At 38.6% G+C, this 13,683-nt stretch overlaps 1 protein-coding gene and 1 long non-coding RNA gene across 2 annotated transcripts in view; both read left to right on the forward strand.

The window, feature by feature from the left end:
* The first annotated feature begins 489 nt into the window (after positions 1-489).
* The window catches only part of LOC131221171 (uncharacterized), a 64,042-nt gene continuing 50,848 nt past the window's right edge, over positions 490-13,683 (forward strand). The window contains exon 1 of the long non-coding RNA XR_009159044.1: positions 490-735. This is a non-coding gene — a long non-coding RNA (uncharacterized LOC131221171). The remainder of the gene's footprint in view (positions 736-13,683) is intronic.
* On the forward strand, positions 1,881-3,514 carry LOC131221170 (uncharacterized). Its single transcript, XM_058216339.1, has 3 exons — positions 1,881-2,508; positions 2,594-2,819; positions 2,906-3,514. Exons 1-3 carry the CDS (start codon positions 2,014-2,016, stop codon positions 3,391-3,393), a joined length of 1,209 nt encoding a protein of 402 aa, XP_058072322.1. The 5' UTR covers positions 1,881-2,013; the 3' UTR covers positions 3,394-3,514.

The following is a 13,683-nucleotide window of genomic DNA, read 5'->3' on the forward strand; positions in this document are numbered from 1 at the left end:
CTCGTCTTCGCACCACACGAAACCCTGTCAGCTACATCGCTGGTATGTGGTACACCAGCTAATCCGCTTCTGATGAGGAAACCCTGCTGCATATTGAGTAAACTTTTTGGGACCCACCTTGATGTATGTGTCTTACATAGGCGGTTCACCGTTGTTACAACTCATTTTAGAATATGAGCCAGAAGTGAAGCATTTCCAAAGCAGTAAGTGGACCACACATTGGGAGACCATGGGAATTGAAAGCACTTGAAAACTTCATGAGGCCACAAGTTTCGGATAAATCTGATATTTGTATTTTCCTTTCATCCAAGTGGAAGTCGATGACAAATATACATCACTGCAGGCCTTGGCAAAGTTTCAGCCGTGGAAGTCATTATTACCTGTTTCCTGTGGTGTGGTCCACCTAACCTTTAGATATGCTTCAAGTTTGGATCTGTGGTATAAAATGATATGATATAATGGATGGACGGCGTGGATGAGAAACATACATCACGGTGGGCCTCACAGAATTTACTCAGTACACTAATGGGCGGCCGGAGCAGAGTAGCTTATTTTTATATTTCGTACCCTACAACGAAACGCCTTCTTTTCGTCGCCCCTGCTCACTCGACCTCAGTCCCATTCCCACAGCCATGGCTATTCTGCCCCATAGCCTCCCTTACTCTTTATAATCTGATCTCTCTGTCATATCCACGACATTTCACCTCTTCCTTTGCATCTCTGGAACTCCTTCAGGTTAGTTACTCTGACTGTCGATTAATTTCTATACGCATATACATGGATGTTCGTTCTTTTCACCAATGCTAGTTTCTTGATTGTAATGGGTTTTCGGATTCCATTTGCGTTCCTAAAATATCCTTTCTGACTCCAAAATCCATCCCTGATGGGCCATTCATGCATTTAAAAATGCTTACCCGTATTTCTTTTTCTGCTTGCATGAAAGCTGTGTAACGGCTGTCTGTGCGTTCTACAGTTCTTTCTTTTTTCGGGTTCTTGTATACGTGCAATCTCAATTACGTAAGGAAATGGGATGTTCGATTTCCAATTTCCTGTGACAGGGAATGGTTATGTTCTGAAGCAAAAGGGGATGTTCGAATGTTGTTGTTTTTTTTTTTTTTTTTTCCGAATTTTGGGACTTTTCGCGTACATGTGATCCCCCAAGACTGTCATGTTGATACCTTTCAATTTTCATATCTCTTTGTTTTGTCTGTGCAATTCATCGGTTTGCTGTTAAGTACTTCTTTCATAGCCCATTGCATTCCTTCTTGGATATCTGATGTACGAGTTCTGTTTCTGTAGCAAAACTCATGATGTGAAGCTTTTATAAAATTTTCTCTTTAACTTCATTGGTCAGTCTTGTCTGTGCAATTCATAGCCCATGTTTGTAACCCATGCATGCTATAATGATTTCTCTTCTGGTGGTAGTTTCATACTGCTTATGATGTGCATGATTTCAGTTTTCTATTCATTACTTCTTTTGTAGTCCATTGCTTTCATTCTTCAATATCTGATGTACAAGTTCATATTATAATGACATCTCATGGTATTTAGTTGTTAAAAATCTCTTCTTAAATTCATGGGTGTCTCTCTTTCTCTCTCTCTCTCCTTTTTTTTTTTTGGGGTGGAATGGAAATTAGGATTAGCACCAATGTAGACACTTCATTATATATGAGCTTTAGTTACTGTATTAATAGGCACTAAATACACAGCACGATCTAACGTCCATGTTAGAACTAGGGGAGTTTATTATACTTATGCTCTCCAGGTATGGTCTTTTCAATCTGAATGAACAAGCATCTCTTTTAGTTACCAAGTGAGTTGAATTATACATGTTTGCATTCCTTCCTATACATTCTATATATATATATATAAAATATTCCATTAGACTTTTTGCCTTGAGTATTATTTAGCAAAATGATCTGTAGAATGTTACTTGTTCATATTTAACCATTTGGGTTTTTGATTAATTGGCTTCACCTTGTTGAAGGGATAATCACGACGAGGGCAAGGTAGATGGCCAATGAAAGCGACCACAACATAGAGGTAGGTGGGGTTGTGACTACAGATGCAACTCCATGTTCAATGGATGCGGCATGCTATTATGAAAGATACATAGCCAAAGAACCTCGACAATATAAAGGCATGGAAAGACTGCAATATGTAGACGAGATAATTCGGGGAGATGATACAAGCTGTATCAGTCAACTAAGGATGCGTAGAAACACGTTTTTTCGTTTATGCAATCTTATGCGAAAGAAAGGCCTACTAAATGATACGAGGATGATCTGTATGGAAGAGCAATTGGCAATGTTCTTGCATACTTTAGGGCATAATGCTACAAACCGAGCGATTGGGAGCCGCTTTAGCCATTCTGGTGAGACGGTTAGTCGACATTTTCAGAGAGTATTAAATGCAGTAGTGGGCTTGTATCCAGATCTTGTCAAACCTGCTAGCACTGTCACACCTCCAGAAATTCTTTCTAATAATTATTGGAGTGCATATTTCAAGGTACTTAATTAGAAATGTATTAATTTTATACTTATAATTTTGGGTTGTTTCTGTATGAACCTGACTTTTGTATGACTTTTAATAGGATTGTATTGGTGCCATTGACGGGACACACATCCCAGCATTTGTTCCTTCGCATGAGCAAGCAAAATTTCGTGATAGAAAGGGCAATGTGTCACAAAATGTCATGGTTGCATGCTCATTTGATTTGAAGTTTCAATATGTCCTTGCTGGTTGGGAAGGATCAGCATCTGATGCACGGGTATTACAATCAGCACTCACTAGGGAAGATAAACTTTTTATCCCTAATGGTAATGAATAACTTGAAATGCTATTATTTTAGATATTAATATAAAGATAATGCATCCATGCTAAATTATGACATCTTCCATTGTAGGGAAATACTATGTTGTCGATGCTGGCTACGCCAATGTCCCTGGTTTTCTTGCTCCCTATCAAGGGGTTGACTACCACTTAAATGAGTATGGAACCGAGCGATCACCTCAAGATAAAAAGGAGCTGTTTAATTATCAACATTCCTTGCTACACAATGTTGTAAAACGGGCTTTTGGGATGTTAAAGGCACGCTTCCCTATCTTGAAGACATCACCATTATACAAGATTGAAACACAAGTTAAGGTGGTCTTAGCTTGTTGTATCCTACACAACTTTATTCAAGGAGTGGGAGGTGATGTTCTTGAGGTGGAGGCGCACAATGCTGAAATAGATGAGGAGATTGACTTGGTTGAGGTAGATGATGTGGCACAGTCCCAACTGCTAGGAGTATCCCAAATGGAATTCAATGATTGGATAATGAAGAGGGATGATGTAGCAGAGAGGATGTGGAATGATATCCATTGTCGACCTCATCCCATAGACTCTTGATTTTACTTAATCTCTTATATTTGGTTGATTAAATTCAGCTTTAATGGCCTTTGTAACCAACTCAATTTTTTGCGAACACGGAGTTAATGACAATTTATGATAGATGTGTTATGTTTTGAAACGTGTTGTGTGAATGATTTGTTGTTATGTTTTGAAGCATATATTTTGTGAATCATTTCTCTTATTTCCATAATGGAACCATCATCTTACATATTGCTATAGTCTTTAGTTGGTTCCTCTACAACATTATGGAATAAGCTCGTCTACAACACTTTGCATGTGTAGCCTGCAATGGTGTGTGTATGGTATCCAACCTGTTCCAAAAGGGTCTCCTCAACATGAAAGTGGGATGCCCCAAAAATCAGGACAATCTAACCATCGTTGGGTCCACCACACGAATTTGGAGGTTTTTGGGTGGTAGTCCATTGTTTTCTATGGTGCGGCTCACTTGATGATTGGATATGCCTGATTTTTGCATCTTATTATCACGGTGGGGATCACTTAATGCACGGCTTGGATGGCGTACATGCGACAAGGTGGACCCCACACAGGTAGTTGAATAACTTGCAGACGTGGTTGAATAAGTTTTTAATTTGCAGTTGAATAAGTTTTATACAATAAGCTCACAAGTATGATAATATAATACTAAATTTTTTACACGTGTAGTTTTAAACAATGAAAATTGTGACTTGTGCATAAAAATCATGGTGTGTAGCAACAAACACGCTGCAAAGATGATGGCTGATGTAGCATGATCTTCCCATGATTCATGAAAATGCATCAAATATGGGCTGAAATGTATTCAAATGTTACTAGTCATCCATTCCTCTAGTAGGCCCTATGTTGAATGGTCCATGCCCCAAAAGTGTCAGCATTTGGAAAATCTTAACCTAATTTGATATTGTTGTTGTTGTCGTTATTATTATTGTTACGTTTTTGTTGCAATTGAATGCTATCAGGTTAATTATCCATTTTTAAGCCATCCACTTGACAGTTGTGATTGCTAATTGGTGGATATTTTTTTGACCTGATCCATTCATGGTGTATCGTGAATGGCATGATCCATCCCATCCTGGTCTATTGTCTACTATATCACGTGTGTTTAAAATTTAGTTTGGAAGATTGATGCTCTTAAATATTTGGCGTGAACCATTGCAATGTGTTAGTAATAGTGGGGCCATCACTGCCTCATCAAATATTTAAATAAAAAAACTCTTTAATCTAGTTTGGAAGTTCTTGCCCTTACAATGTCTATTTTCTTGTCTAACTCATTGGTACAAGCGGGGCCAATGATTAGCTAATCCAAACTATCCACCTATTAGGCCCATCCATGGATGGAGAATGCTCCTAAAGCTTTTCACAATGGAACAACATATTTCATTTCAGTCAATGTAAAATCCACATTTATATTTCTCTCTTTGCAAATAGGCATTAATATGTCAGGATTTGGATTGTATTGCATGAAGCATGAAGGGAAGCAATAACAAATTGGGTGCAGGGTGGGGATGTATTTATGTCAAAATTTTAGCGAGTATAAATAATTAGGAAGTCAAGTTAGGAGTGTGAGGTTGAAGCTTGACTTGAAGCAAGAGTTACACCCAATGTTTTAAATATCGATGATATCGACCGATATATCCCACGATATATCTTGTATCCCAGCAGTGCGATACAAAATGCACTAGTAGTGCGATATATCCCACATGTTCGATCTAGTGAGCATTTTCGAATCTCGATCCTTTTATTTTCTGTAAATCATGTTAAATTAGTGTCAAATTGTTACGAATCCATGATTTTTCATGCTTTGCATGAAAAATCATGGATTGAGAGCTTCGATTTTGAGATTCGGAGGAAATGAGCACAGTTGTGGAAAATTGAAAGAAAGAAAAATATCAAAATCAAAATTTCCCAATTTCTCGCAAATAGTTTGCAATTTATATCCAAACATCAAATCAAACATGCATGTAACCTAATCTAGTGATTCTTCTTTTGCTTTTAAATGTATTGCTAGTGTTTTCACACGTCTTCTTACATATATAAATTACATGAATAGACATTGAATACACTTGCATTAGACAACGCATAGATTATGACTCCATATAAAGAAAAGCTATTATGTGTACTTTTTTTTAATGTTTTGATTTATAAGTGTGTATTGATGTCTTTTTGAACAATCACCGAAGTTTCATTGAAACATTCAACTAATTTCACAATGTTTCCCCATGTTTCCAACAACAGCGATAAATTACACGATACAACCGATATATCCCATGCAATAACCGGTACGTATCTGTATCCAAAGAATGTGATACATAACGCGATACCGATATTTTGAACACTGGTTACACCTAGGTGGAAGGTTTGGGCAACTAGGATTGGGATGCATAGTCTCCAAAGATGAACTATTAGTGACTCAAGGTTGGAATATTATATACTTCATGATGATAATTTGTGGTGTATTTGATGAAGGGGAACTATGGTTGCTTGTGACCCTCTAACGATTATTCTTCAATGATTCATCTCCGACCATTTGTCCCTAGTGATCCTTTGCAATCTTTTGTGCCCTTTGGCGAGTCTAACTAGTGACCAGTGTTTACAATATCTATAATATCGGCTGGATACTATATCACGTCTCTGATACAAGAAACAAGGGAAATTATAAAATTCCGGTGTTGCACGTTGTATTAACAACATCAAATTATATGTCGCAATATCAACAATATAATGCGATGTTTTGTATAGAAGCCTTTATAAAGTTTCCTTGCATTGTTGATACTTGTGGTACGCATCAACGATATTCAGACATCTCTGGTACCCTCCGAAATTTTCGGAAAAAAATAAAAAAAAATAAAAATCATTTTTCTTGGGAATAAGAAAAAAGTTGCTTATCTGTCAAAAACTTTTTCTTTAAAAATCTTCGTCTTTCTTCTTCTTCTTCCTCTTCCTTGCCTCCTCTTCCCCTACAAACAAAGTCTTTGTTTTTCTTCTCTTCTTTCCTATTTGCTCTCCTCTCCTCTCCTCTCTCTATCTACTATAGTCTTTTCAAATAAAAGAGCCTAAAAAGGCTCTACTACGTGGATTCATAACAGCCATGTTTTATAAAGAGAAATTATATGATACTTTGGTGGTGTATAACACTTGATACACTTGCACTCAGAAATAGTACACATGGCATATATTAACAAAAAATAATTGTGGGACCCATAGTTGCCAAATCATAGCCCCAAAATGAGATTGTTTAAACAATCCTAACTGCTGATTTGTGGACACTTGTTTCTTGAAATAGGACCATTGATTACTTTTCATTTTTCACCATCCAATAAACGTCCACTAATCCGTTTGTTTTTTCTAGGGAGGCAAGCATGAAAATCTCTCTTATTACCAACTTATGGCAAAAGCCCAATAATTACAAAGAAAGAAAGAGGTGAAAACCTCTAACCAAAAGAAGAAAAAGAGGACAAGGAAACAAAAAAGAAAGAAGAAAGAAGAAAAAGCTCACACCCTAGGCTAAGGAGGAAAAAAAAACCTACACCCTGAGCCAGGGAGCATGGTATGCCAAAACGGTTACATAATGGCCATTACAGAAAAAATGACCTGTAATCGTCCTGAAACAGATTTTTTTTTTTTTTTTTTTAAATAAAAAAATAAAAAAGGTTGTACCAGTTGTTATGGGGCGTATCATAATGGCAACAGCGGTGGCCGCTACGGCCACCATTACCGTTATGGAACACCTTGCCAAGGAGAAAAAAATGCCCACACCCTGGTGTTAGTTTAGCACCATATAAAAAATGGTGGTGAGTCTGACTCTTGATTGTATGGATGGCATAGTTGTATGACAATCTAGACCATCCAAATCACTAACCCAATTGTTGATGGAGCATAACCCAAAAATGTGTGCTGTAAAGATAATATTACTCAATTTGGTTTGTCCATTCAAATTCTGGCACTTGCTGCTCTACTTTTACCATCCATTTAATAGCCATTAATAGGTTGGTTAGGATTACTTGATTATTGTGATTTTAGAGATATGCTCCATCCACAATGGGCATACCAATTTGGATGGTCTAGATAGTTGTACATTAATCCCACAGGTGAGGATAGGAACTGTTAGATATTTATCATTTTGGTGGCTTAACTGCTGATTACTTGTTTGTTAGAATAGGAGTATTGGATATTGTTAATTTTTAGCCATCCAATAAATGTCTACGAATTTAATAGCAACCCCAATTAATTGAGATGATGATGATGAATCTAATAGACAGATAATTAAGTGTAATTTTTGGTTCATCATACATCTAAATTGGAACCCACTGTTTAGATGGTTTACCTAAATTAGTCGTAGGATATTTATTTGAAGGATATGTACTTGCTTTGGATTAACTGCATTATCAGGAAACACATTGTTTAGGACCATATTATTTGGAAACTTATTGTGCATACTTGTTTTTTGTAATATTTTGAGTTCTAAGTGTGTAATAATGTGTCTTTTAACATCTCCTCAAGTTGCATTGAAAAATTCTATCATCGTCGTCGTCATCATCGTCATCATTGCCTTATCCAAACTAATTGAGGCCAGCTACATGAATCCTATTCCACCATTCCACTCAATCAAGGGCTATTACTTCAGTTAGACCACGTGTCATCAACGCTTAGTTGAAAAATTCCATCATTGTCCCCATCTTGCCCCAATACTTCCTTAGACAACGATACATTCCTCAATACATGTGATATTTCCCTTGCAATGCCAATATGTTTCTGTACCTAAGGTGTGTTCATGCATCAATACTGATATTGTGAACATTGTTGGTAACCATTATCATTTTGCGGACGTTGGGGATATGTTGCTTGGCTCCCCATTTGTTGGAACTTATGCATATTGCTTTGGGTTTAGATTGACCTTCATGTTTTATTTTTATTTTTCTTTTCTTTTCTTAAAATTTGTATTGGTATCACTGATATTTGGAAAAAATAACATTGCCTAGGGAAAATACTGGGAAAGGTGGAGCTTTTTGTGAAACTTTAGGAGATGTTAAAAGACGTGTTTAAACATTTAGGAATCAAAATATTGCAAAAAACAACTATACGTAATAAGTTTCCATTTTATAGGGGCCTAAACCATGTGTTGTCAGAAAAATCGGTACGAAATAAATATATGAACTTTGTAGCCAATCAATAAATCAACCAACACTCGTCGATATATAAGTAAAAACATGTATACTTATTTAAGTAATTAAAAAATACCATCCTTCTTCTTGTCACCTTCCTCCTAGCTACCAGTCAGTCTATTCACTAGTCACCATGCCTTGTTTGCCCTTGCCCTCATCCCTAGCACTCTCATTTCCCTAGCCTCCTCCAATCTTTGGCCTTTGCCCTTAATTCCGAATCGTCCCTTTCTTCAATCCCTTCCTCTCCCTCCCAATGCTCCCCTCCCCCCCTTTGCCTTTCATCCCTCGTAAGTTCCCCCCTGCTCCCATGAGGTCACTTTCAGTATGGATTCCCTACCCACGATTATTCTTGGCATCCCCTCCACCTTCAGGTCCAGTTAGGGTGGAGCCTTTGGCATCGGACTTTCCTCCTAAACCTCCACTCCCCAGAGACTCCTTGACCCATTCTTAGGTTAACACCATTTTTTTTTTTTTTTTTGAAATGTAAGAATCCTCATTGTATCAAGGAGGCCTTTATCGAGTTTGAGAAATTAGTGGGCGTTTCCTTTGGCAATCGAGATGATGACTACATTGCCCTCTTTCAAGTTATCGAGGTAAGATGAGCTTTGATGGCTCAAGAGAAAAAAAAACTCATAAACCCCTTAAAGGTTGAAGGGAACTCATCAACCTTGAATCTTTGATCAACAATGAAGTTGGCTCCAACTCTAGAAGTGTGAAGAAAGAAACAAGGTTGGTGTAGGTTTCCTAATGAAGATGATCTCCTAGAATGTTTGCGAACTTGGGTGTGGGTAGAAAAGAGCCCATAAGGATATTTGCCGCCGAATCAAGCTGCGGCTTATTTTATCAATCGTTCGTTTATGGATTCTATCTGGGGATACCCTCAATAGCATTGGGTGATGCTTGATGTGAAAGGCTCTGCTTGTGGTATTTTAGTGGCCTGGGATATCGGGTCTTGGGTTTAAGAGGATGTTTTTATTGAAGACTTCTTTGTCTCTTTGGTTATGAAACGCCCTTCCTCTAGTTTCAAATGGATCTTTTCAGCAGTCTATAGTCCTTGAGTAGCTACCCCACCCCCCCATCCCCCCAAATCCTCTATCGTCCTCATCTCTCCTGATTGGTTGAATTCCTTTCCAACAGTTTTGCAACCCATTTCTGATCATTGTCCAATCCTCTTGCTAGGGCCTTAAGCCCTTTAGATTTGAGCTCTCTTAGCTTGAAATCAAAGGGTTCCCCTTCACGGTCAATAACCGATCCTCCCTCTCCGTTTTAGGTCTTCCTGGTTTTGCCTTCAGCTAGAAGCTCAAGCTGTTAAAAATTAAGTTGGTCCTTAGGAGGAAGGAGTTTATGGACTCATCGAGGTCAAGACGAATAACTCCTTGGATGCTGAAGAAGAGGAAGAAGGTGGCTCTCTGATGAAGACAGCGGCATGAGAGGCTCTTTACTCTGTCTACTTTAGCAAAGCCAAGCAAGAAGATATTGAATGGAGGTAGAGGTCTCGTGCTCTTTGGCTCAAGGAAGGAGACAAGAACACTCAATTCTTCCACCGCATAGCCAATGCAAGGGCTCGTTGTACTAAGATAAGTTTTGTTTCCATCAATGGCTCTTGAGTGGTGGAAACATTAGGTCTGTGATCGTATTCTCTTTCTACACCAAATAGCCATCCTTGGAGGGTTGGATCCGTCCCAAGTTGGATAACCTTGATTTTCCTCAGATCTCTGCTGAGGAATCAGTAGCCCTTGAATCCCCATTCTCTTAGAAATCAAGGCTGCTGTTTTCTCTCTCGGCTAGTGTTTTAAATAGCGAATAGCGTGTAGTGTAGCGTTCATCCCTCTGAAGTGTATAGCAAAAGCTACATGCTATTTCTAGATTTTTAATCAAGGTTACGCTTGGTTGCATCAATTTCATGATAGTCGCCAAATTAGACTACTTAATAATGAAGTTTAACAAAATTTCATAATATTTGGTGGAACCAAACACAACCTAAAATAATAGGAAAAGGTTATCATTAAGTATAAAGGTAAAGAAAGAGCAATGAAACTAATTTAATATTATTACTTGTATCATTTTTACTAAAAGCATTGTAAAGATTTAACAATTTTTTATTGAAAATGGAAAAATGTAACAATCATTAAAAACATTAATTGATTCTAACGTTGTAGTGAAAAATAACTTGTGATGTGAGCTACATAGCGTGTAGCGTAGTCTATGTAGTGTGTAGCGTATGCAAATTATCATGTAGCGTGGGCTACATGTAACTTGAGCTATTTTCATGACCTATGTAGCCTTAAGGTTAGGCTACGCTATGTAGCGTTAAGGCTAAGTTATGCTATGTTGCGTTAAGGCTAAGCTACGCTACGTAACCTATGCTACATGCTACATAGTGTAGCTATTTAAAAGACTGCTCTCGGCAGAGACAAAGATCCAGGTTCGGATGGGTTCCCTCTAGCCTTCTTTTAGGTTTTTATGGGAATTAAGACGGGCTTAATATATTTTTTTTCTCCAATGATTGGTTGCCTCGTGCTATGCAAGCTTCCCTCATGACCCTCATTTCGAAAATTGATGGAGCGTTCCACCTTAAGGATTTTCGGCCTGTAAGTTTGTTAGGGGTTTGTTACAAAATCCTTGCTAAAGTTTTGGTTTCCAAACTTCACCTCGCCCTCTTAAGGGTTGTCTCCGAAGCTTAAGGTGTGTTTTTGGCCAATCGTCAAATTCTTGACTATGCTCTTATTGCCCACGAATACATTTGACTCTCGCCATCTGTCGGGGAGGAGTGGAGTTGTCTATAAGCTTGACTTGGAGAAAGCCTTTGACCATGCTGATTAGACCTATTTGGATTACATGCTCGGTCGTCTTGGCTTCGGGTCAAGATGGCACAACTGGATTGATGTTTGCATCTCCTCTTTCAAGTTCTTTGTTTTGGTTAATGGTGCTGCCAACATATTTTTACTTCCCTATAGAGGTTTGAGGCAAGGTTATCTGCTGTCCCCTTTTCATCTTGTCATCGTTGCTGAAGGTCTTAGTAGGATGTTGAGAAAAGGAGAGTTGGATGGCGTCTTCAGTGTGCCCAAGGTGGTGAATTCCAACCCTTCTATTTCCCACATTCAATTCACAGATGATATTCTTTTATTTTGCAAGATTGAGGAGTTTGTTGATAACCTCCGGAAAATTATCCACTGCTTTGATACTGTCTCTAGCCTTAAAACTAATCTCTGTGTGAGTGAGGTGCTTGGTAACAATCTTCCACCATAGAGCTAATGCAACGGCTTCTTGTAATGAGTTAAGCTCTGTTTCCATCAATGGCTCTAGAGTGTAGGAAAAACAACAGGTCTGTGATCACATTCTCTTTCTACACCAACTTGCCATCCTCAGAATTTGGATCCATCATAAGTTGGGTAACCTCGATTTTCTTTAGATCTCTGTCGAGGAATCAATAGCCCTTGAATTAGAAATCAAGGTTGCTGTTTTCTCTATCGGCAGAGACAAAGCTCCGAGTCCAAATTGGTTCCCTCTAGCATTCTTTCAAGTTTTTTGGGATGTGATTAAGCTGGACTTAATATATTTTTTCGTTGATTTTTTCTCCATTGACTGGCTGCCTTGTGCTATGGGAGTTTCCTTCATAGCTCTTATTCAAAAAATTGACGAAGAGTTCCATCTCAAGGATTTTTGGCCCATAAGTTTGTTGGGGGTTTCTTACAAAATCCTTGCTAAAGTTTTGGTTTGCAGACTTCGCCCTACCCTCTTGGTGGTTGTCTTTGAAGCTCAAGGTGCGTTCATGGCCAATTGTCAACTTCGTGATTGTGTTTTTATTGCTTACGAATGCATAGACCCTTACCATCGGTCGGGGAGGAGTGGAGTTGTTTGTAATCTTGAGTTGGAGAAAGCCTTCGACCATGTTGATTGGACATATTTGGATTACATGCTAGGTCTTCTTGGCTTTGGGTCTAGATGGCGCAACTGGATTATTGTTTGTGTCTCCTCTTTTAAGTTCTTTGTTTTGGTTAATGGTTCTCCCAAAGGATTTTCCTTCCCTCCAGAGGTTTGAGGAAGGGTGATTCGCTGTCCCCTTCTCTTTTCATCATTGTTGCTGTAGGTCTTAGTGGGATACTGAGAAAAAGAGAGTCAACTCACCTCTTCCGTGGGTTTAAGGTGGCAAATTCCGACCCTTCAATTCCCACATTCAATTTGCGGATGATACTCTTTTGCGAGAATGAGGAGAAGTCAATTGATAACTCTGAAAAATTATCCACTACTTTAAGGCCATCTTTGGCTTTAAAATTAATTACTCTATAAGTGAGATGCTTGGTATCAATCTTCCACCCCATAGCTAGCACAAGGGCTTGTTTTAATAAGATGAGTTTTGTTTCCATCAATGGCTCTAGAGTGGAGTAAAAACAACAGGTTTGTCATCACAGTCTTTCTACACCAACTTGCCATCCTCAGAAAGTTGGATTCATCCCAAGTTGGATACCCTCAATTTTCCTCATATCTCTGCCAAGGAATTAATGGCCCTTGAATCCCTTTTCTTTGAGGTGGAAATCAAGGCTACTATTTTCTCTCTCGGCAAAGACAAACCTGTAGGTCTAGATGGGTTTCCTCTAGCCTTCTTTGATCTTTCAAGTTTTTTGGGATGTGATTTAGTTGGACTTAATAGATTTTTTCTCCATTGACTAGCTGCCTCTTGTCATGACACTTCCTTCATAGCTCTCATTCCAAAAATTGATGGAGCGTTCCATCTCAAGGATTTTTGGCTCATAAAGTTGTTAGGGGTTCCTTACTAAATCCTTGCTAAAGTTTTGATTTCCAGACTTGCCCTACCCTCTCAAGGGTTGTCTCCGAAGCTCAAGGTGTGTTCAAGGCCAATTGTCAAATTCTTGATTGTGCTCTTATTGCTCATGAATGCATCGACCCTTGCCATCGGTTGGGGAGGAGTGGACTTGTTTGTAAGCTCGATTTGGAGGAAGACTTTGAGCATGTTGACTGGACCTATTTGGATTACATGCTGGGCCTTGGCTTTAGGTCTAGATGGCGCAGTTGGATTAACATTCACATCTCCTCTTTTAAGTTCTCTATTTTTCCTTCACTCCAAAGGTTTGAGGCAGGGTGATCCACTGCCCCTTTCTTTTCATCA

This window comes from Magnolia sinica, chromosome 12 (assembly GCF_029962835.1).
Source record: "Magnolia sinica isolate HGM2019 chromosome 12, MsV1, whole genome shotgun sequence".
Lineage (NCBI taxonomy): Eukaryota > Viridiplantae > Streptophyta > Magnoliopsida > Magnoliales > Magnoliaceae > Magnolia > Magnolia sinica.